This window comes from Canis lupus, chromosome 15 (genome assembly GCF_048164855.1).
Source record: "Canis lupus baileyi chromosome 15, mCanLup2.hap1, whole genome shotgun sequence".
In the NCBI taxonomy this organism is placed as follows: Eukaryota; Metazoa; Chordata; class Mammalia; order Carnivora; family Canidae; genus Canis; species Canis lupus.
In genome coordinates this window covers 61,623,585-61,646,821 of record NC_132852.1, presented here as the reverse complement: position 1 = coordinate 61,646,821, position 23,237 = coordinate 61,623,585, and the positions used below count along the sequence as shown (strand labels likewise).

The following is a 23,237-nucleotide window of genomic DNA, read 5'->3' as shown; positions in this document are numbered from 1 at the left end:
CACTTGGTGTATTGTGGCTGGAAAAATGGTGAAAATGTGTCATGATCCCTTCTAGGAGAGTCGGCTTCATGGAACAGAGTCTGTTCGCAGGCAGACACTGGGGCTCGTGCCCGGGGTGCAGGCTGGCAAAGCAGGCAGGGAGCAGAGGCTGGAGGGGGCGTCCGGAACCCCCTGCCACGTGGGCTCTGCAGTGGCAGCGTGGGTGGACGTAGGTGGACTTGGCCTTAGCCACCTGCCCTGCTGACTGCTTGTAAAAAATGACCTGGGAAATTCAAAGGAAGTTCTGAGGCTGAGCGCGTGGAGCGGAGCAAGGCCACTCCCTGTTTTCCTGGTGACAAGAGGCTGTCTGCGCCTGGCTCTGCTCCAGGGAGATAAGGATGCAGGGAGGACCATGTAGCCTTAGCCCCCCGGAGCTCGACAGCTCCTGGGGAAGGGAGAGCATGAGACAGGGAGCCCGGGGTGGGCTGTGAGCCAGGTCAGGAGAGGACCCGGGGTGGCCCAGGCTGTGGATGGCCCCATGGAAGCTCTTGGGCTCTGAGAGGGTGGGCAACGGAATATGGGTCTGAGCACAAGAGTGTGGGTTTCTTCTGAAGACTAGGGGAAGGCAGAAATGAAGGGGTCGGGCTTCAGTGCTTAGTGGGCCATGTTGGAAATGGTGGAGGGAGTTCAGGTGGATGTGGGGGGCTAGGGGATTGTGCTGGGGTCCCTGAGCAGGAGGGCAGAGCAGTGGGGGAGGAGGGTAGATTGCAGCTGGGCTGCCGGGGCCCAGAGCAGACCCTGTGGCTGCAGTGGCCGCCCTCCCAGCCTGACTCCAGGTGTCCCTAGGGGGGCAGGAATGAGGTGCAGGCATAATCCCACACTGGGTGGCTGTCCCGCTCCTGAGAGGCCAGGTGTCTATGGTGGTTCTCCGGCCCGAGACTATGCAGACCACACATACTGTTGGAGGTTAGTGGGGGGTCATTGTGCAGGTCCTGGTTCCTACTGTGTAAGGACACAATGACGACCTGGCAAAGAGAGGAGGGGACAGGACAGTGTGCCCGCGAGGTCCCCTCTCCCTCCGTGGCTCTGAGCAAGTGCATAGCTGTGTAAGGTGCGCGGTGACAGGCACTGCAATGCTGAGGGGACCAAGCGCCGTGGGCTGGTGTGTCCGGGGCTGCGAGACGTCCTTTCCCCAGGCTCCGGCCGGCGGGGTCACGGCACCACTCCTGCCCACGAGGGACGGCTTAAGGGAGGGGTGAAGCCACCACGCTCAAGGGCCCCCGTTGCCTGGCACACTTACTCATGGGCCACTTCGTTGCCGGGGAGCAGGCTCCGGCCACGTCTCCCTCCAGGTCCTGCCTCGATGAGGTGCTTTGAGGTGCTTTCGTTCGAATCTGAGCTGCTCGTTGCATGGCTCGGGGGTCGCACCCTCAGAGGTCCCGCCATCCCACCATGCTGATGGGCAGCTCCCGCACCTGCACGTCCCCATCCTGGGACAGCGCAACACTCCTTGGGCGGGCCTGGCTGAGCCGGCAGACATGGGAGTGTGATCCCAGGGGGCTCGACGGCCGCCAGGTCGCCCTAGGGGAGCCACCAGCAGGGAGCCGCAGCGCCTCTGAAGGAGACTGAGGACCAGGCGCAGCCCACGAAGCGAGCAGCAAGTGTCATGCTCTCATTTGCTTTGGTTTCCAAATTGCGTCAAAGTCCTCAAAGAGCCCTTTGGGACGTCCTGTTTATCGAACGTTCCAGGATTCCCGAGGTTCCAAGTATGTGTCTTGAAGTTCATTTACGTTGCTTCAAGACCATCACGTGGAGGCCACAAGTGTAGGTTGATTTTTTAAGATTTCATTTATTTACTTATACATTTATTTGAGAGAATGAGAGGGTGGGAGGGTGGGAGAGGTAGGAAGCATCTCCAGCGGACTTTGCACTGAGCGCGGAGCCCCAAACGCGGCTGGATCTCATGACCCTGAGATCGTGAGCTGAGCGGAAACCGGGAGTTGAATGCTCACGCAGCCACCCTAGGAATGCAATTTAGGACAAGCCAGCTCTGCCAGCCAAGACTGTGGACAGGCTTCCCGTCGTAGGGCAGGCTCGGCTCAGGACCGTGTGCAGATGATGGGGAGCTGAGTCACGGAGGCGGGAGCTGTGCCCACTCGCCCCTGCCCTCCTGCACTCCGGCCACCGTGGCTCTACTCGGGGCACAGCTGGCTGTTCCTCTGACACAGGTGACGTGCTAGGTTCCCGGTACCCGGGCCGCTCTGGAGCTGCTGCGGGACCCGGTGGCACGTTTACACTCACCAGCTTCCTTCCAATTTTGTCTTATTTTTTAAAAACTTGATTTATCTAAGTCATCTCTGCACCCAAGGTGGGGCGTGAACTCATGCCCCAAGTTCAAGAGTCTCACATTCCACTCAGAGCCGGTGGGCACCCCAATGTCCTTCCAGCGGTAGAGGGCGGTCCGGCTCCAGCGAGCATGCTGCCCAGGCCCCGAGTGACGCCCCCTTGTCGTCACGTTGCAGGTTCAGGTGGATGGCAGCGTCGTGCACAGCAACTACAGCGTCGGGGTGGAGGTGCGGGCCAGGGCCCCCGTCAGCGTCATCTCCGAGGGCACGCAACTGTTCATCTCCAGGGCCCCCTCAGTCACCATCATCCTCAGTGGCTCCCAGTCCTATGACCCAGACAACCCCGGGGCCACCCTCAGGTGAGCACGGGAAGGCCGTGGGACCGCTGGCGAGGTGGGGGCAGCCTTTCTGCTCGCCCGTGGCCCCCTCCCAGCCAGGGCTCAGAACGCCGGCACGGGTGGCTGTAGAATCCCGCTGGCATCATCTGCACCCTATTGGGACCTCTGCCTTTATCTGTTGAGCTAACGTCTCACTCAGGACCCTCGCGTGGGGAGCGTGGGGGAGGGGCAGGAGGAAACCCGGAGCAGCATTGGAAGTTGGCATTTATGGCACATTTTGAAAAATGAAGCTTAAATATCGTCTCTGTCTGTGCAGGCTGCCTAACAAACCCCACAGCCTGTGAGCTTGTAAACAGTGGACACTTCTCTGTGTGGACGTGAGGCCGGAAGGCCAGATGGACGTGCCGGCCGCTTTGGTGTCTGGGGAGGACCTGGTTCCCAGCTGGTCCTCACAGGGCGGAAGGGGCTCGGGGGCTCTCGATGGGTTCTGCTATAGGAGCACCAGGTGTCCCTGCCTGAGACAGCCCCCTTCCCCTGCCGTCATCCTGGGCGTTAGGTTTCCCCATCTTATAGGGCATTCAGTGCTCAGCAAGTAGGCTCTTCTGGTATTCCTTGCTTTGGTGTCTGGGGAGGACCTGGTTCCTAGCTGGTCCTCACAGGGCGGAAGGGGTTCGCATGACCTGGAACACGCATCCTCCACGGATGCCACCCAATGCCCATGACCTAGAACACGCATCCTCCATGGACACCATCCATGTGCCGGTCACCTGGAGCATGCATCCTTTGTCCAGACGGCTCTTGGCCTTCAGGTTGGGTGTCCTGCCATCTCCTGGCCTGGTCCCTCTGCGGCCTTTCCATCTCTGCCGACGGAGGCATCCTTCCAGTCTTTCAGGCCAAAAACCTTAAGCAGTTCTCTTTTTCTCTCCCGCTTCCTGGCCAGTCTGTTGGGAAAACTCACTGGCCCCATCCGGGCCGAGTGGCATCTTGGGCTCCTTTCAGGGGTCTCCTCCCCAGCCCCCATGTTCCCTGTGACCATCATCAGACCATGCCTCACAGAGCAGGTGGACGGAGTCTTGTCAAGCTCTGCTCCAACCCTGTGGCTCTCAGCAAGAGCACAGAGGCTCCGTGCCTCAGCGTCCACCATCACCTGCGCCCCGAGTCCTCACCCTGCCCTGCGGTTCCCGCCTGCCCTCAGACGCCCAGCTATGCTTCTCCCTTGGTGCCTTGGCAGTGGGGTCGCCTTCTGCATCTTGCCTCAGTTTGCCCCTGAACTGTCACCACCCATCTCCTCCGTCAGACATCGTGTGCCCAGGGAGGCTTCCAATGACCTCATCCACAGGGATGACGGTCCCGTGTTGAGTCTGCGGTTTGTCCATAGCTCCTTCTGCCTGTGACATCCCATATTCACTCACTCGCTGCAGGCACCGTCAGTGCTCTGTCCCTGCTGCAATCCACTCCAGGAGGGCAGGGCTGTGGCTGGCACAGCGTGGGTCCTCCACGACTATTCCTGAACAGCTAGAAGAGTCACTTTGTCTCTTCACCCCGTGAGCGGGGACGTTTGCTGCGTCCCAAGTGTGGGCTTTGGTGGAGGCGAGAGGCGGCCACTGGGCTCCCCAATCACACGCTTGTGTTCTGGGTACGTCCGGCGCCCGGCCTCAGGAGACATGCTTCTTGTTCACTCTGTGCCCCCCCGTGTGAGCCCCGCGTGGTGCCCACGAGCTGGAGTCCAGCGTGCGTCTGCTCCCTGGGTGCGGGGACCACGCCCACCAGGCCTGGAGGAGGAGGAGCGCTCCCCCCAGGGCCTCCCCCCCCCCCCCCCCCCCCGCCTGCTCCCGGGCCCAGGGAAGCCCGTTTAGTGAGCCGGCGCGGTCGCCCCACGGCAGCTTCTCCCACAGGTACCACTGGACGTGCACCGCGGCCGGCGCCCCCGGGGAGCCCTGCTTCACCGCCTCCTCTCCGCACAGCCTGCGTGCCGGGGCCCCCTCCCTTTCTTTTCCTGCCAGCTCTCTCAGCAACAGCTACGACCAGTTTCTCGTGACGCTGACCGTGTCCAGCGCCGGCCGGAACTCTTCAGAGGCGCAGGTGTTCCTGTCCCCGCGCCCCGACACGGCACTCAGGTACTGTGTGCCCCGTGCCCCCTGTGTGCTGGGCCCGGGGGTGATGGGGGGTCGCCGGGACCTGGGGCCACACAGGACCCCTGTGCTGAGGGCCAAGGGGCCCGACTGACGAGGGCTGGGGCCTGGGGACGCGCGTACAGGCTACTGCTGACGTGGGGGGCTCCTAGGAGGAGGCGCCCCTCCAGCCCAGCAGCTGCCCCGAGACAGAGGCCTGTGCTGGGGCTCGGGGCTGAGGCACCCGGGGCCTCGCCTCAGGGCCTTGCAGGCATCACGGGGCTGGGCCACGTGTGACGTTGAGGCAGCACAGGGCGCAAGGGTAGGGAAGCGCTCCATCGGCAGCTGGGTCTGCAACGAGGAGGCCAGACCCCGGATGCATGAGCCGCAGCTGCTCCCGTCACCCCCGGGGGCCTGGGTCATCAGGGAGCGGGCCGGGGGCACGCAGGTCACCTGGACGGGCCCAGACGGGCAGGCCGCTTCCGTACACGGACCTGCGAGGGACCTGGGCAGTCACCACCTCGACGTGAAGACAGCCCGTAGTTAAAAGTGTGCAGAACTGGGTGGGTCCTGGGAGGCTTCCTGGAGGAGGAAGCAAATTAGCTGTGCTGGCAGGACCGACGCTAGGGAGAGGACGTGAGCTGTGGCACCGAGCTCAGACCGCTCTGAAGGAGATGCCCCCCAGGAGCTCAGGCCTGAGGCCATGAAAAATAAGGTGGACAAGATGGGGCACCTGCCCACGGTCCACACAGGCCAGGCCACCTGCCTTTCTCAGGAGTCCTGACGTGTAGTCAAACTGGGGGAATCAGGGCGCCCACTGGCGCGGTCGGTACAGGCTGTGACTCCTGATCTCACCGTCCTGAGTTCAAGCCCCACGTTGGGTATGGGACCTACTTAAAAAAAAAATTAGAGACAGAAGGTGAAGGGACGTACAGGGTCACAAGCCTCGGGCCGTAAATCGGAAGATCATATGTAATAAATAAGACACTTTTGTTCTAAAAAATACAAAGCACTATGTAATTCTGCTCCTTGCAAGATACCAAATGTACTAATTGTCAATATTTTATTTTTGTATTAGAGAGAGAGAGAGAGAGAGAGAGAGAGAACGCATGGGGGGAGGGGCAGGGGCGGAGGGAGCAATGGTCGCCCTGCTGAGCAGGGAGCCCATCGGGACTCGATCCCCGGACCCCGGGACCTGGACCTGAGCCGAGGCAGCCACCTGAGGGCCCTGAGACAAAGCGCTGACTCTGAAACCCTCCTGGACTGTGTTGTGAGGGAGGAGGGTGGACACTGCCAGCTGCGAGGCCCGGGCTGGGCCGGGTGGGCCCCTCCTGGCCCGACTACACCCCTGCGGGAGACGTGTGAGCACTTAGGGGCGGACGCACACACAGGGACGGGCCAGCCTGAGCCCCGGGGAGCCTGTGCACCGTGCTCTCCCCACGCCCCCACCCCTCCTGCGCCGGGAGCTGCACCTACGGGCTGCAGTCTGAGACCCGCGCGGACCGGCACCTTCACGTGGGAGATGCCGGCACCACGCACCCACTCGGGGGCCTCCCCCACCCTGACCTGCTGAGGGCCCCGCGTCCACAAGCAAACACCCCACTGGAGCGGGCCTGGGGGCCAGGGCACTGCATCATGTCCCGCAGGACGGCGAGTGAGCCTGGGTGGCAGCAGGGCCTGGAGGAGGGGAGGAGGCTCGGCCCGCAGGCCTGAGGGAGCTGGGGTACCACGTGTAGGGTAGGGGCAGCAGGCGGCCGAGAGTGGACGGGGCCGTGGGCATGAAGGATGCACCTGGCAATGGGGGCACCCAGGTCAGGCTCCGGGTGGCAGGGGGGGTCCGAGGTGAGGGGAGCAGGGGTGGGGGAAGGCAGCCTCCCTGGGTGGGGAGGGCGGGGTGCGTGGCCTGAGGGGGGTCAGGGTGTCATCCTGGCCCTGCCTGAGCTCTGTGCAGCGTGGGGAGGGGGACGTGCGGCCTCCCTGGCAGTGTGCATGGCCCTGGGTGGGGGTCAGGGTGCCGGCCCGGCCCTGCCTGAGCTCTGTGTAGCGTGGGGGGGGGGTTGCGCGGCCTCCCGGGCAGGGTGCACGGCCCAGGGTGGGGGTCAGGGTGCCGGCCCGGCCCTGCCTGAGCTCTGTGCAGCGTGGGGGGGGGGGTCGCGCGGCCTCCCGGGCAGGGTGCACGGCCCAGGGTGGGGGTCAGGGTGCCGGCCTGGCCCTGCCTGAGCTCCGTGCAGCATGGGGGGTCGCACGGCCACCCGGGCAGGGTGCGCGGCCTGAGGCGCGAGGCAGTCGGTGCTGGGGGAGTGTGTGCAGGCTCGGTCAGCCCGTAGGCTCCGTCGTGCCGGCCTTGCCGGTGCCACACGCCCCCGAGAGAGCGAGGCCGAAGCCCCCCGGCTGCCCCTAACGCCCCACCCGGGGTCTGCGCGGTGCAGGTTTGTCCACATCTCCCGGGGCAGCTTCAAGGACGCGCTTGTCAACTGGAACGAAGAGCTTTCCCTGCGTGCTGAGTGCGACGCGTGTGCCGCGGGGCCCCGCCTGTCTTACTCCTGGGACCTGTTCCTGGTCAATGCCACGGAAGGGACCCGAACAGACGGTACAGCCCCAGCCGCTTTGGCCTCGCCCACCCGGGGAGGCAGAGGCCTCAGGTCCCGGGGCAGACGCGGACTTGCCCAGACCCATGTTCCGGCTGTGCCCTCCGGCGGGCGTGACCACGCGGGCGCCCCTCCTGCAGGGCCCTTCCCACGCCCTGTGGGCTTTTCAGAACCAAAGTCGGGGGGACGCGGAGGGGCTGACGAGCAAATAGCCGGCGCACGGGTTGCAGCACAGCAGCGAGTATCTCCCTCTATCGCCCGACAGTCTCGCTGTGACGGCAGCGAGGAGTCCCGGAGCGACCCCGTAGAAATCCTTTCTCGTAACTCAAGGCAGCGCTGCTTAGATTGACCACACGGGGGGGGGGGGGGGGGGGCACAGGTGAGCGTGTCTAGAGGAGGCAGGACTAACCTGCGCCAGGTGTGCGAGGGAGGGCAGGTGCAGGCGGACCAACGCGAACACTAGCTCTGCTCCTCCACCTACCTCCCTGCTTCCCCCCGGGGAACCAAGCTCCCCGCCACTTCCTGCACGAGTCCTTCCCAGGTAGGGGTCACGTGTGTGAAGGTGGCATGCTGATGACGTCCGTACGCGGTTTTGTTTCTTTTTATTTGTTTGTTTAAAAAGATTTTCTATGTAATCATTTGAGAGAGAGCAAACGTGAGCAGGGGGAGGGGGAGGGAGAAGCAAACGCCCGCTGAGCACGGGGCCCCACACGGGACTCGATCCCAGGACCTGGGATCGCGACCCGAGACAGAATGAAGAGTCAGATGCTCAGGCCCCTGGGGCCCAGTGCCCGCAGGGTGACACGTGTACTGCTCCTGCCCCAATGTCTGACCCTGGTGCCCGTCTGGTCCAGGTCCCTTTTGCAGGGCGGTGGGGCTGCTGGGCGCTGCCGGCCTGGGGGCCGATTCCATGCAGCTGCCGTCCAGCGCACCGTCCACGGCGGCGAGCTGCCCGGAGCCCCGTGGGACGGGTGTGGCGTCCTCACAGAAGCAGTCACCACAGCCCCGGGTGCAGCCAGGACCGTCACTCCCGGGGACACCATCCTTGGGGCCCGTCGACACGCACCCGCTTCCTGATGCGGGCGACGCCGCGTTCCCTGGACTGGCTCGCCGGTTCGCGGGGTCCCCTGGGACTTGGTCGCCCTGGAGCCCGTCGCCGTCCCCCTCTGGTAAGTGCTGAGCTTGCAGGACGCTCGTGCTCAGGTCCCTTCTCCCCAGCGAGGCCGTGTCGGGCTCAGGGCCGTCCTGTCCCCCACTCCGTCCCGGTGCCCCGGCCCTTCCCTTTCCCCCCAGTTTCCAGGCTGCACCCGAACCATTTCTGTGCCTCCCAAGTGGAGAGGGGACCCTTTGTCGGGGAGCACCGTCCCCTCGTGATGTCACCGACGTGCACCTTCCTTGGGCAGCAGCCTGGCAGATGTCCCCGCCCCAGGGGCCCCGGGCCTCAGGCCAGCGGGTGGGGGGCCTCTGCACCCCCAGCCCCCGGGACAGGACAGCCGCGGGGATGTATCTACCTCTGTCCTGCTGAGGGGAAGGGGCACGAGGCTCTCTGAAGGGACAGGGGAGCCTGGGGGGAGCGAGAGCTTGGCTTCGGCCCTGTACCCACGGCGGCTCATCCCGGGGAGCCAGGCACCCAGCCGCCTGCCCCTCCACGGCCCCAGCAATGGGGTGACGCTGCCGAGCCGTGGGTGGACCCTGCACGAGGTCTGGGCGGCCGTGGGCGCCTCGGGAGGCCTGTGCACGTCACGGGCAGTGCTGTGCTCCTCCCCATAGACTTCGAAGCCGACTACGGGGACATCCAGGAGGCGGTGCCACCCACAGGGAGACAGCCGGCCCACTGTGAGTCGTCACCGTCACCGTGCTGGGGCTCTCCGTGTCCCCCTGTCCCCACGCCAGCCCAGGCACCAAGGTGTCTTCTCTCTCTGGGGCTCCCCGTGTCCCCACTCCAGCCCAGGCTCTGAAGTCTCTGAAGTCGAGAGCTCCCCTTCTGCCCCGGCATCACGAGCACTGAGAGCTCCCAGAGGCACAGGGAAAAGCTGAGACTCCTTTGCAGGGCACTGTCCACCCCGATCTTCTGGCTCAGCCTCCTCTGTACTCGGGGTCCCTTGCTCCAGAGCCCCAGGTAGCCCCAGGCCCCCAGAGGCGCCGTCCATGGCCCCCACCTTGGTCCACGGGTGTTGGCGGCCGGAGCCCCGAGGTGTCCCCGTGGAGCCCGGCCTCCTTCCCGCCGGTGCTTTCCTCCTGCTGGGCCGTCCCGCCTCCGTCTCCGCCAGCTCTGCTCCTGTGAGAGCCCCGTGTCCTTGCCGCTGCTGAAGCTCTCGGTGCTTGCCAGCTCTCCCCCCGTGGCCCTGCTCCTGCCCTCGGGCGCGCTTCCACGGCCAGCGTGGACCCTCGATCCAGATGATCACGGTGCCTGGACTCTGGCTCGAGGGACAGATAGTGCTTGGTGGAGGACGTATCCATCACTGGACGGGATGGCTGGAAGCTCAGGGGGCGACATGTCCCTCTGTGTCAGGACAGCCAGATGGTCATGGCGGATTTGTCCATCTGTCCAGCCTGGCGTCGTCGGCGCCCTCCTCCCCTGCCTCCACGGTGTCATTAGGCCTGTCCCGGCTCCACCCCGTGTCCACGCAGGTGTGTGAGGGCTCACCCGGGCTCACAGCAGGTGCCCCGTAAATAAGGCTGAATGAAGGGAAAGCACAGTATTGATGGAATCGCCTTCGTGCCTGTGAGTCGGTTCCGAGCCCCACGCGGGTCGTGTTCTCATGGCATCTCCTCCCGGCGACTGTGAGTCTGCAGTCAGTCTGTCCGTCCTCCGTGGCATCCTGGCACCGCCGCGTGCCCGGGCACCCGTGAGCTCTTCCTCCGTCTCCGCCTCCCTTCCCGCCGCCTGGACAGCCCGCGCCCGGGTGCTTTCAGGGTGCAGCCGGGCCCCCCGCAGGCCATCCTCAGTGGCTTTCTGGCACTTTCTCCCACCTCGTTTCCTGCTTCCTCACCCCCTCAAGTCGCATTTCCCCCCCTCCTCCGGGTGCTCACTGCAGAGCTGGCTCCGGCCTGTGTCTGCACCTGCCCCAGACGATGGCCTGGCCATGGCCCACCTGCTGGGTCCCCTCCACTCCCCGCCGTGTCTGTCCTCACTCGCCCTGGCTTGGCCTGTAGGACGGCAGTGGCCAGCGTTGTCTGCTCTGCTGGGCTCAGCTGGGGCACTGGCCTTCTGGGACGTCACTGGGACTTGTCCCTTGACCATCCGTCGCCTTGGCTTGTCTTCCTAGGGTCCGGCGCCAGCCTCCCGGGAGCAGACCCGAGTTCGAGTCCTGGTGGGGGCCAGGGGGATGGGGACAACCTGCTGGGCCCCCTGCGCCCCGCGGCCAGGCCGGCCCTCATGGTGGACTGGCCCAAGGCCCCGGTGGGCCGCGCCCTCTTCCGCAGCTACACGGCCTCTGGTAGGAGCACTCGCTTCACGTCTGGGGATTCGCAGCTGGTCAGGGGTTGGGGACCAGACCTCAGTTTCCTCTGCAAGTTTTCCTTTCAAGAGAGCAGCCCGAGGGCTCATTGTGCCTTTTCTCCTCGCGTGTCCCTCTGTGGACAGGGTGCAGAGGCTCCACTCCAAGGTGGGGGGCTCCTCTGTGGCCCACCGGGAGCCCTGTCTGCAGGCTGTGGGGTGCAGGGGCCACCAAGCCTGTGCCAGGCAGCCCCCCGAAGCCGGGGACCCGGATGTCCTCCCTGTGGGTGGCCAACACGTGACGTGGGCACGGGGGTTCTGCTGGCGGTGCTGCGCGTGGGACTGCACTCCCGCCCTGGAGCCCCGGGGTTCCCCTGACATCACATGGCTGTCTCCTCCCCATCCCCTGCCACATTTCGGGAAACCAGGGTTTCCCTGCTGAGACCACCAGCCCGTGCTTGGGGTCAGCCTCTGGCCGCTAAGGAGGGGACCCGTCACCAGTGGGCAGTAGTCATACCCAGATTTAAGAAATGCTTCCCAGTCGGTGCCCTTGGAGATGAGAACATCGCTTTGAAACGCCTTAATCATGCGCCGTGGGCAGACCCCATGTGTCCCGTGGGACCCCGTGGATGCCCCAGCTGGCACAAGTGTGATGTGGGCTCCCGCCAGGGTCCGCTCGCTGCCAGAGCCGAGTGCGATCCAGATGTGACCCCAGGCCCCCGCTCAGGGTGCTCGGGCAGGGGGGGCTGCAGGGGGCTCCCAGGCCCGCAGCCAGGCGGGTCGCACCCTGAGGGCGGTGGCGGAGGCAGCGATCACGCTCCGCAGGCGGCTCCGGGGCCGGGTTCTGTGTGTCCGCAGCCTGCTGACGCCCCCTTGTCCGCAGGCATCACGGGACACGCAGTGACAATAAAGCCGTTCTCGCTGAGCCCCGGGGAGACATACGTCGTGCAAGCCTCCGTGGGTACGTCCCACTGCCCGCCAGCCCTGCTGCGGGGACCATCAGGGTTTGCTTTTTCTTAAAGATTTTCGTATTAGAGCGAGAGAAAGCGAGCAGGAGCGGGGAGAGGCAGGTCGGGGAGACCTGAGCCCCCAGGCGCCCGGGGAAGCGGGTTGTCATGATTCATGGCGCTTCTGGAAGCTGCAGCCACGTCCATCCCCTCGCTCCGGAGCGCGCTGAGCTCCCTCCGCCCCTTGAACCTCCCCCCCGTGCTTCTGGGCCGTATGGGGTCAGCAGCGTGTTTAGGTCACGGTAAAGGTGGAGATGTTTGCCTCTAGGAAGACAGAAAATGACATGTGCATTAGGTTTTTTTCCCCCAAGACAACTGTGTAAATTGGTTCTCTCCCCGCAAATTGACTGATGACTTGTACGCCTGTTGAGCCCCGAGGAGGTGACGGTGGTTCTGCGCAGCCTGGGTTGTGAGCCGCCTGTTCGCACGGCGCCTGCTCTGCACCCTTCTGGCTGCTCCATAACCCGCTCTCACATCTCCCTTCAGGGGCAGTTTTACATTTTCTGCCACATTTCCCGAGGCTTTTGGTTCCATATGACCTGATGGCTTATGCGTGTGCACGGGTTAGAGTCACAGTCCGCCGCTTGGGCCGAGTCCCCAGCCCCGTAGCCCGATGGGCCTCCCTTCCCGAAGCCCGAGGGGTCCCCAGCCATCACTCCCATGCCCCGTCTCTGCCTGACGACTTTGCAAACGTCCTGCAGCCCCTCACTCGGTGCGTCCAGAAATGCACCCCCGGGTGCCTGCGTCAAGCACGTGGGAGACCTTTGCTTTTGCGGCCACGAAGGCGCCAAGCAAACCTGTGGGCACACCTCACTCCCACTGCCACTGCCATTTGTCCAAGTGCGGACACGGGGGCTGCTGGCTTTGGCCGGTCACTGCCTCGGGGTGGGGAGACTCAGAGCCTGAGCGCTGAGGCCTGGGTCGTCCCTGCTGTCCCGCTCGTGTCCCTGTGCGCCCCAGCAGCCCTCCCCCCGCCCCCCCCCCCGCTCCCACACTCGCCAGGCCGGCCTCGGCCTTGGGATGGGCTGCGAGGCTGTGTCTCTGCCCCTCACACACGGCACCATGGGGGGTGCGGCCCTCACGCCTCATCCTCCGCTGTAGCCTCCACGCGCGGCCTGCTGGGGAGGGCGCAGCTGTACCTGACCCTGCATCCAGCCCCGCGGGACGTGGCCTGCCAGGTGCAGCCACACCGCGGCCTCGAGGCTCACACCGTCTTCAGCATCTTCTGCATGGCGATGAGACCGGTACGCGTGGCCACGCGGGTCCGTCCCAGAGGCCGGGGTAGAGGAGGCGCTCGGGGAAGTGCTGTGGGTGTGAAGCTCGGCGCCGGGGTTGGCGCAGGGGTGCTGTGGGGATGCCCTCCAGCCTCTCGGGTGCCAGGCCTGCTCCTCCCACAAACCCACCACGCGCGGCCCCAGGGCTCAGATCCTGGCCTCCTGCAGGTCCCAAGTGCCCTGCTCTTCTTTTTTTTCCTTATTAAGTCCTATTTATTTTTAAGATTTTATTTATTCATTTGAAAGAGACAGAACTTACCCCCAGGAGGCCCAGATATCTGTGTCTCTGTGGCTTTTGGGGTTCCCAGGCTCGGGGAGCGCGCCGCCCTGAGTGACAGCACAGCATGGGGCCCTCTTGGCGCCAGGCAAGGGGCCCCGGAGGTTGGTGGTCACCCCCGTGCAAGCAGCCCCTGCCCGGCCCCAGACCGTCTACCAACAAGGGTCCTGGGTGGAGTGAGGGACTCAGGGCTGTATGTTTACTGGGGATCTAATTCGGTTTGTTCAACATTGTGTTTTGCCCCCGTATGGAACGGATCCTAGGACTTTCGTTACAAATTTAGTTACCGGATAGGAAATGCCTCCAAACACACTTTGTACCACGGGAGAGACACCCAGTATTACTTCGTGCTGCCGGCGGGCGAACCCTCGGACAATTACAAAGGTGAGTCGGGCGTGGGCCTGGACGGCTGGCGGTGCTCGTTGACGGCCCTAGACCTTCCCCTGCCTCCCTAACCTAGGAAGTCTTCAAACTATGTGTCTAGAAATTACCATTGTTAAAACATCTTGTGCTTCTTAGATTATCTGGATCCCCTATTTTTTTTTAGCTCGAAACAGAGCATTAGCAATATTAACTGTAAGTCGATTCATTTCTTGTACCTGGAGGTTGTAACTGAACTATATGCAAGGGCCACAATGCCCAAGAACACTTGCATTCATGAATTCAGCCTTTGAGACCAGCCGCCTGTACTCACGAAGCACAGGGCATGAGGTGGCCCTGCGTGGGACCCAGGTCAGTGACGCTGGGCAAGGGCGTTCCGACCGCAGGGGCCTCTGTGCGTGGCCTGGGTCATGAATTCCTCCACAGTGAAGCTGCGCACGCCCCGTGTCTCCTTGAAACGGTCCTGCATGCGGATGCTCCCCCGCCTCCCCCACCCGCTGGCGTTGGCCCTGCAGCCCTCGCTGGTCCGCAGCCCACAGGCCCCTCACCCACGCCCCCCTGTGGCCACATGGGACCCCATCTGAAGGCCTACAGACCCCAGGGCCGGGGAGACGCCCGCAGGATGTCGGGCAGGGCCTCGGCTCCGTGTCGGACGAAAGGGCTTCTTGATGTGAATCTGCAGACCTAGACTTCAGGCCACGGCCACTGAGCGGGTCGGGGGGGGGGTGGTGATGTCACTCAGCCCTCCCCCCCACCCTGAGGAGCACAGGAGGCTTGTGCACACCAGGGTGATGGATGCCTGTGAAGAGCTGACTTCCAGGGTCATGGGGGCAGGGGCACATGAGCGGAACAGGTGCAGCGCGTCTCTTGCGGGTGGCTTCCCCAGGCTGCGGGTTGGGTACAGCCTGCCCACCTGCCCGCTGGTGCTCTCACCTTCTCCACCTCCCGGGGGGCCCCGTGCTCTGCCCTGGAAGCCCCGCGTCCCTGTGGCACCAGCCCTCTCGCCGCGGGACCAGCCCCCTTGCCTGTGGGCTCAGTGTCCTGCTGGGCATGTGCCTGGACTGTTTGGGTGGCCCGGGGTCCAGGGGCCACGTCTGGAGAAACGCCGATGGTCAAAATCAAGTGCCAGACCCTTGGCTTTGTGTTTCCGGTTGCGAAGGCTTTTACGCGGCCACCTGCATCTGGTCTGTGCCTCGGTGAAGCTCCGGGCTGGCCCTGTGGCCTCCATGGCAGCAGCGCCCGCTCGGGTCCGCCCGCAAAGCCCTGGTCACGGGCCTGTAGCCGGGCCTGCTCAGCCGTTGGCCGGGCCGCTCCCAGGGCTGCGTAAGGAAGTCCCGGCTTTGCCCCCAGACCTGCCCTCTCCGTGCATTGCTCAGGAGCTGCTTCGAACGATCACTGTGCCCTTGATCCTCGAGGTCGGGTGGCCCCTGTCTCCCGGGGGGCCGGGCCCGTCACCGCTGTGTCGTGCTGCTGCTGGCGTGCCGGGCTTGCAGGCCGGACGAGGGAGTGCCTGGGTGCGTGAGTGACACTGCCGGGCTCCTGAGGCCCGTGGCGGCCACGTCTGTGGCTCCGGGCCCACGGCCAATCTTGCCGGACGCTCTCCAGTGCCCAGGGCCCCATACTGCCGCGTGGCACTGTTGGAACCCCTGCGGGGTGGCCCCCCGCTTAGGCCCAGGCCTGCTGTGTTGTGATGTCACCTCCTGGGCGCATGGATCTGCCCAGAGACTCTGGATGCTGGGCATGTGGTCTCCACAGTGACCCTCCTCCCACGTTCCCTTCCAGTCATGGTGTCCACGGAGATCACGGACGGCGTGGGCTCCCGGACGCTCCCATGCGCGGTGGCAGTGACCGTGCTGCCCCACTTCCACGGGAGCCTCTGCCTGGACGAGGACACGTGAGTGTGCTGTGCGGGGACACCCTCGGGCCGGCCCGCGCCTCCTCGGGAGCAGGGTGTCCCCCGATAGCCACAGGCGGGGTCTGTGGTGGCTCCCGGGGACCCGTCCTCTGGGGACGAGAACAGAAACAGCCAGGGCTCTGCCTCTGCGGCCCTGACTCAGGTGTGTGCGATGCGCCCAGGTGGCCGCGGCCTGCAGGGCGCCCACCGTGCCGGGATCCCACCTGCGTGCGCTTGGCCCCTTGGGTTCTGTGCACGACACAGCCGAGCGCCAGCATCACAACCCCTAGCTTTGGGGCTTTGCCATTGTCCCCTACACCCTCGGGCTTGCTCGCCGTCCCCCTCCTTCCCCGACCACGCGGCTCCCTCCTGCAGCCCCGACAGCTCCCCTACGTACGTCCTCCCACAGATTTGCCCGTCCTGGACGTGGCTGCAAGCAGGGTCACGCCCCGTGTGCTCCTTTGTGTCTGGCCCTTTGCTTGAGCGGCGTCTTTGAGGTCCATCCACGTTGCGGGGCTGTCGCGACCCCGCCTCTGTGAGGCCAGGTGGCGCTCGGCTGTGGGCCTGCCACCTGTTCATCTGTTCATCAGTTGGTGGACGTGTGATGTGTTTCTGCTTCTGACTGTTAGGAATAATGCTGTTAGGAACAGAGATGCGGGGTGTGGCGGATGCCTGAGGGGGAGCTGCTGGGCCGCAGGGCCGCCCGGTGATCCCCTCTGGGCCAGTGTGCGTGTGGCGTGAGGTAAGGCTCCAAGTTCATTTTTCTGCAGGTATATTTAGTTCTTTCGGCATCGTGCATCAGAAAGGCCAATCTCTCCCCATTAACCTGTCCCAGGCCCTTGGTCAAAATCAATTGGCCAGGAATGCCACGGAGCCTCAGTGCAGCTCCGTCTGCCGCGTCCCCCTCACCCCGAGCCACGCCGTCTTCCCTCCTGCAACTTCCTAGCGTATTTTGGAATTGGGAAACACGAACCCACCGGCCTTGTTCTTCTTGTTCAAGCCCATTCTGGTTATTCTGGGTCTCCTGGGGGTTATTTTGGCAACGTCAGCACAAAGCCCCCCGGGGATCTCGACAGGCACTGCCTGGAGTCTGTAGATCGCTCTGCGAAGATCGTCATCTTGAGAACATGAAGTCCACCCATCTGCGGTTTTCCCTTTATTAGATTTTAATTTCTTTCAGCAATGTTTCATAGTTTCCAGGGTACAGGTATCGAATTTTTTTGGTGGAGTGTAATTATAAGCATCCTATTATTTTTAATGCTATTGTAAATGGAGTTGTTTTTCCTAAATTCTGCTTTTGGATTCTTATTGCTACTGTGTAGCTATACAATCGGTGTTTATGTTATCGATCCTGTTTCCTGCGGCCTTGCACACTCATTTATTTGTTCTCATAGCTTCTTAGTGCGTTCTTGGGGATTTTTCACGTCGTTTTTCCATTCTGCAAACAGAGCTTTACTCCTTCCTTTCCAACCTGGATAACTTTTTCTTTTCCCCCTAGCTGACTCACCTGGGCTGGACTCTTCCAGTCAAAGGTGAATAGAAGTGGCCAGTATGGAGATGTGGGCGCTCTCTTCCAGTCTAAGCCGGGAAGCCTTTCATCGTTCACCACTTAGTGTCGTGTTCGCTGTAGGTTCTCCATAGGTGTGTTTGTTTTGAGGTTGAAGAAGTTCCCTTGCATTCCTAGATTTATGGTATTTTTTTATCATGAAAGGGTGTTGGATTTTGTCAGCGGTTCGCTGGCTCCATGGAGAGGATGATGTGGGTTGTGTCCCTCGGTCCGTTACCATGGGCTATCATCCTGACTGATTATCATACTTGGGCTGCTCTTGCGTTCCTGGCACAAACCCCACATAACCAGGGTGCGGGGTTCAGATGCTTGGGGACCTCCAGCCAGCTGTGGCCACGTTGCTGTCTCCGTCTAGTTCAGGCCGGTCCTGCGTTGTGCGCCGCAATGCAGCTCTGCCATTGTGCTTGGCACTGGGCCCGTTTCAGCTCTGCTCAGGGGTCTTTCGGAGTTCTGATGTTAGGCCTCACGGCCTTTTCTGAGTTTCTCTTGCACCGACTGCCTGTCCTCCGAGCCATTCCCCGTCTGCCCTGACCCCCCAAGGAGTTTTCTATACCAGGTAGAAGTCCTCCGGGCCGCAGGTGGGGCAGGCTTGCAGCAGGCTGGAGCAATCCCGACAAGTCTTCCGTTTCCTTCAGATATAACTCCAGCCTGAAGCACCTGTCCACCCTTCAGCTGATGGGCAGTTACACCGAGATCAGGAACTATATCACCACGATCACCAGGGTCCTGAGTCGCTGGGCCGCGGAGGACCGAAGTCCCTCGTGTGGCCAGTGGTCGCGGATACAGGATGCGCTGATTTCTTCTGCGTGTGGACTGCCTGTGGCAGATCAGGTGCGGTGGGAGCAGGGTGGGCTCCGTGTCCCCAGTGGCATCCCTGTGGCAGGCCCGTGGCCAGCGGGCTCACCAGCACACCGTCTAGCTTGTGAAACATGGTCAAGGAGGGAGGTCGGGAGGCCAGCCCGCCTGGCCCGGGTGTGCGCCCCAGTATCACTGCAGATCTCTCTGCTCGTGTTTCTCTAAGCCAAGGGGGGTGAATCCCGCCTGACTTGACTTGTCAACCACGAAATGACCGAGTCAAGTGTATGATGATCTGGGCTTGGAAGGAAATGGGCGCATGTGCAAATGCCTCTGGGCCCGATGAGCACACGTCTGCGTCTCCCGCCGCCGGCAGCCACCCGAGGGTGCTTGCGTCTCAGAACATGCCCAGGGCCCTGTGACGCTGAAGCCCCAACCCAAGAACCGCACAGTTCTGTTTCTCCCCCCTCGGCACCTCTCACCCTTTTCCCGAACTTCCCCAAGCTCCGGCCTTCTCTCTGGCCCTTCTGGTCACACCCCGCTGGGCTGGGGGAGGCCAGAGGCCAGGGGACGCCCGGAGGACACAGGGCCCTAGCCGGCCAGGTGGGTCCAGGGGACGGTGCCTCCACTGTCTCGGCTCAGAGACCAGGATGTGCTCTGCGTGCGGGAGGATGCTGGGAGCGACGCCACTTGGGACCGTGACGAACTTTCCTTCTCTCTCCGTCCCCGTGTGTTTGCTTGTTTGTCCCGGTCAGGAAGACATGACCCACTCCGTCCTCATGCTGAGGGGCCTCCTACGCTTCCCTCGTAAGGTGAGTCGTCTCCTCCCAAGTGTGCTTTCCTATGTTGTTGTTTGTTTTTGCATAATTGGGAGGCCCTCGGTCAGTTGTTAAAGGACCCACAGTGCAGGCTATGGTTTGACACTTAAACTAGATGCGGGACTTGCCCTGAGAATTCGCGTGAATAGGGCCACCCATCCCAGATCACCGGGGATGAGCTCGTTCCCCAATACAGAGGCCAGGAAACCCCAAGTAGAGAGGTTCCGGCGGTATCACCCGTGAGACACATGCTCCGGGTAAGGGGGTGGCTCTCTGTTACGAACCTGGGTACAGGGTTTCCAGCCTCCTCTTCTTTCTTTCAAGTTTTTATTTGAATTCCAGTGTAACCAGCCTGCAGGGTACTGTTAGCCTCAGGTGCTCCGTGCAGCGGCTCCGCCTCCCATACGGCCAGGTGATCCTCACGACAGGCACCCTTCGTCCCTGTCACCTGCGCCCTGCCCCCTGCTCACCAGCAGCCTGTTCTCTAGAGTGCAGAGTCTGTTCCTTGGTTCCTTCCCCTTCGCTTGCTTGCTCTGGTCCTTAAATTCCACACGGGGGCGCAACCACACGGTGCTAGTCTTCCTCTCACTGACTTACTTCGCTTCACGTAATAAGCTCTAGGCGCATCCGCACCGCTGCCCGTGGCAGGATTTCATTCCTTTTTATGGCTGAGTAACCTTCCACCGCGTGCACAGCACCGCTCCCCGACCCATTCCTTGGCCGGTGGACACCTGGGCTCCTTCCACGGTGGGGCTGTGGAGGACCTTGCTGCTGTGAGCACTGCCGTGCACGGGCCTTGGAATCAGTGTCCTGTATACCCTGGGTAAGCACCTGGCAGTGCTACTGCTGGGTCCTAGGGTAGCTCCAATGGAACTTTCCGAGGGCCGTCCACGCTGTTCTCCAGAGCGGCTGCGCCAGCTTGCGTCCCCGCCAGCAGTGGGGCGCCCCTTTCTCATCCTCACCAACACCTGTTGTTCCCGTGTTAATTTTAGCCATTTTGACAGGTGTCAGGTGGGACCTCATCGGGGTCTGCTCTGCATTTCCCTGATGACCAGTGATGTCGAGTATCTCTCCATGTCTCTGCTGTTTGAGTGGGTTTTTTTTTTTTTTTTGAGAAATGTCTTTGTGAGTGAGAGAGAGAGAGAGAGAGAGAGAGAGCGGGCATAGGGGAGCGCTGGAGGGAGAGAGAGAATGTCAGGCAGACTCCCCACTGAGCACAATGGGCTCGATCTCACAACCTCGAGATCATGACCTGAGCTGAAATCAAGAGTTTGAGGCTCAATCGACTGAGCTGAGCCACCCAGGCGCCCCTCTTCTGCCCATTTTTAACTTGATTATTTGTTTTATGGGTGTTCAGTTTTATAAGTTGTTTATAGATTTCTCCTTCCTCTCTTCCTCCCTCCCACCTTCCCTCCTTCCTCCTTCTTCCCTCCCTCCTTCTTCCTTCCTTCCTTCCTTCCTTCCTTCCTTCCTTCCTTCCTTCCTTCCTTCCTTCCTTCCTTCCTTCCTTCCTTCCAAGATTTTATTTATTTATTTGAAAGACAGAGCCCACAGTGGGAAGGGGGGAGAGCATCTCCAGCAGACTCCCTGCCAAGCTCAGACCCCAACATGGGGCTTGATTCCACAACCCCGAGATGTCGATCTGAGCCCACACTGACCCCCTACCCCCACCCTTCTTTCTTGTCAACCCTCCCAGCTCCAGGTCGGAGCTCTTGGCTGCCTTTCCCATTTCTCCCTCTCTGCGGGATGATCCCCTGCTTGCTCAGAATGTCACTTATTTACAATCCCTCTGGACGTCACCCCATTTCTGGCTCCTCTTCAGAGCCGGGCCTGCAGGAAGCTGGCTCTTGCCTGTGGCACCTGCACACTTTAGCTGAGGGGATCTGGCTGCTGTCCCGCCTTAGCAGGGAGCCTGTCCTGTCCCAGCGCTGGCCAACTCCCGTCCTGTCGGGAACCCCCCCCCCCCCCCGCCAGGACAGTCTCCTGGCTGTGACCGCTGTGGGCTCCTCCCTTCTTTGCTCGGTGCCCCATGCCCCAGGGCAGCGTCCCTGGCCCTATGCTCTCTGCACCTCCTCCCCGGGAGGGGGACGGGGGTCTCACCACCACCTTCTCCGTTATGTCTGCATGACGGTGACACTGACCTGGGGCCTCCACTCGGGCCTCCTCAGGGCTCAGGCGCGTCACTGCAGCCGCCCACTGGTTCCCACACCCGCACCTCCTCCCCCGCCCTCGCATCCACTTCCTGCCTGTCGTCCCTGCCCTGCGACTATGCTCCCTGCCCCTGACTGTGCTCCCTGTCCCTGACTGTACTCCCTGCCCCTGACTGTCCTCCTTTCCCCGCGACTGTCCTCCCTGCCCTCTACTGTGCTCCTTGACCCCTACTGTCCTCTCTGACCCCAACTGAGCTCCCTGCCCCCCAACTGTCCTCTCTGCCCTCAACTGTCCTCTCTGCCCCCGATTGTGCTCCCTTCTCCCTGACTATGCTCCCTGTCCCCTGACTGTCTCCCTGCCCTCTGTCTCCCTGCCTCCCGACTGTCTGCCTGACCCCTGACTGTGCTCCCTGCCTCCTGACTGTCCTCTCTGCCCCCAACTGTCCTCTCTGCCCCAATTGTGCTCCCTATCCCCCAAATGTGCTCTCTGCCCCCAACTGTGCTCTCTGCCCCTGACTGTGCTCCCTGCCTCCCGACTGTCCTCCTTTTCCCCGACTGTGCTCCCTGCCCCTGACTGTGCCCCGACAAACCTGACCGTGGCTCTCATTTCCAGAAACTGCTTCCGATAGTTTTGGTTGAAAAACATCCAGTATGACAAATGGTCGTAGTGTGTTCTTTAAAACACTGAAAACATGGATGATGAGTTCCTTCCTGTATGGTGCCGTTCATAGTGGTTTCTGGGTATTTCCAGACTAGCTAATTTTACTGCTGGTGAAAGAGTTTGATTTCAGGAAGTATTTCTGAAACATTAACATTTTGGTTAACCAAGCATGCTGTCAGAAAGGAGAATCTTAATTCCATTTCATCAATATGCATTTATTAGCAATTCCCGGGAGCTGCTAAGGCACAAGGCAGGAGGACATTTGGTTTTGTCTTTTAGGCCGGATGACCGAAGCTAAATGTGGGACCAGACTTGCTTCAGTAAACATGTGGGGTCCTTTAAGGAGGAGGGTGCCCAAGTGTCCCAGAAAGGCAGTGTGGAGAGCACTCTGCCCGGTGGGCATTTGAAATTGGCTCTAAAAGCTACGTGGGAAAGAACCATGATTCATCTTGTTCGGTGCGACCAGAGCGTCATGGACAGGTCTTTAGAAAGACTTCTCATCTCTCAGCAATGCACACTGATGTGTGGTGGATAAAAATGATGCTTGAGATTTCCTTTAAAACATTGTCCTAGAAATCCGAGGGGGGAAGGGCGCCTGGGTGGCTCATGGTTGAGCCCGTGACTCTTGGATTCGGCTCAAGTCATGATCTCAGGGTTGTGAGATCCAGCCCTGCGTTGGGCTCTGTGTTCAGCAAGGAGTCTGCCGAAGGTTTTCCCTCTCCCTCTGCCCCTCCTCCACCTCTCTCTCATATAAATGGATAAATCATTTAAAAAAAAAAAAAAAGAAATCCAAGGAGGGATAGAAAATCTGTTGCCAATGAGTAAGGGCCACAGCTGGGAGGGGGGCATGTTGGAACACTGTATTATTCTCTCTACTTTCACACGTGTTCGAAAATGGTCCCTCTTGTATTATGCTGAGTGAAGTAAGTCGGTCGGAGAAGGACAAACATTATATGTTCTCATTCATTTGGGGAATATAAATAATAGCGAAAGGGAATATAAGGGAAGGGAGAAGAAATGTGTGGGAAATATCAGAAAGGGAGACAGAACGTAAAGACTGCTAACTCTGGGAAACGAACTAGGGGTGGTGGAAGGGGAGGAGGGCGGGGGGTGGGAGTGAATGGGTGACGGGCACTGGGGGTTATTCTGTATGTTAGTAAATTGAACACCAATAAAAAAAAGAAAAGAAAAGAAAAGAAAATGGTCCCTCTTAAGTGCTTGGGAAGGACAGGAGTAGGATTTTGCCGGCAGACACAGGGCAAGGGCATTGCAGGAAGAGGCCTCGGTCCTTTGGGAGCCCTAAGAGTTCCGTGGGCTCGAGATGCCTGCAGCAGGTGGTGGGGGCCATTTCAGAAGGGTTTGTAAAGCAGCTGTTGGGTTCAAACCAAGTAGTGTCTTAGCATAAACGGCCATGGGACCTTTATTTTCTGTGGTTGTTTCATGGGTCAGGAGACTGAAGATGAGAGAGGACGTTGGCGCCAATGAAGTTGGCCAATAATGCGCTGGGCACCAAACCCAGGCTCGATCCCCAGTTCCTGGAGCCCTGGAGTGGCTTTATTTCCCATAGTGATGGAAGAAGCGGGGATGGGGAGATGGGGAGACCTCCCTTTACA

The 23,237-nt window shown here is 61.6% G+C and overlaps 1 protein-coding gene across 1 annotated transcript in view; it reads left to right on the top strand.

Annotated features, from left to right (window-relative positions):
- PKD1L1 (polycystin 1 like 1, transient receptor potential channel interacting) overlaps positions 1-23,237 on the top strand; it is a 79,977-nt gene that overhangs the window by 17,585 nt on the left and 39,155 nt on the right. Inside the window, exons 14-25 of the mRNA XM_072775765.1 lie at positions 2,502-2,683; positions 4,558-4,779; positions 7,203-7,705; positions 8,216-8,530; positions 9,132-9,204; positions 10,644-10,801; positions 11,684-11,761; positions 12,909-13,051; positions 13,622-13,742; positions 15,522-15,633; positions 17,836-18,031; positions 18,751-18,807. Coding sequence (XP_072631866.1) covers positions 2,502-2,683; positions 4,558-4,779; positions 7,203-7,705; positions 8,216-8,530; positions 9,132-9,204; positions 10,644-10,801; positions 11,684-11,761; positions 12,909-13,051; positions 13,622-13,742; positions 15,522-15,633; positions 17,836-18,031; positions 18,751-18,807 — 2,160 coding nt within the window. The remainder of the gene's footprint in view (positions 1-2,501; positions 2,684-4,557; positions 4,780-7,202; positions 7,706-8,215; positions 8,531-9,131; positions 9,205-10,643; positions 10,802-11,683; positions 11,762-12,908; positions 13,052-13,621; positions 13,743-15,521; positions 15,634-17,835; positions 18,032-18,750; positions 18,808-23,237) is intronic.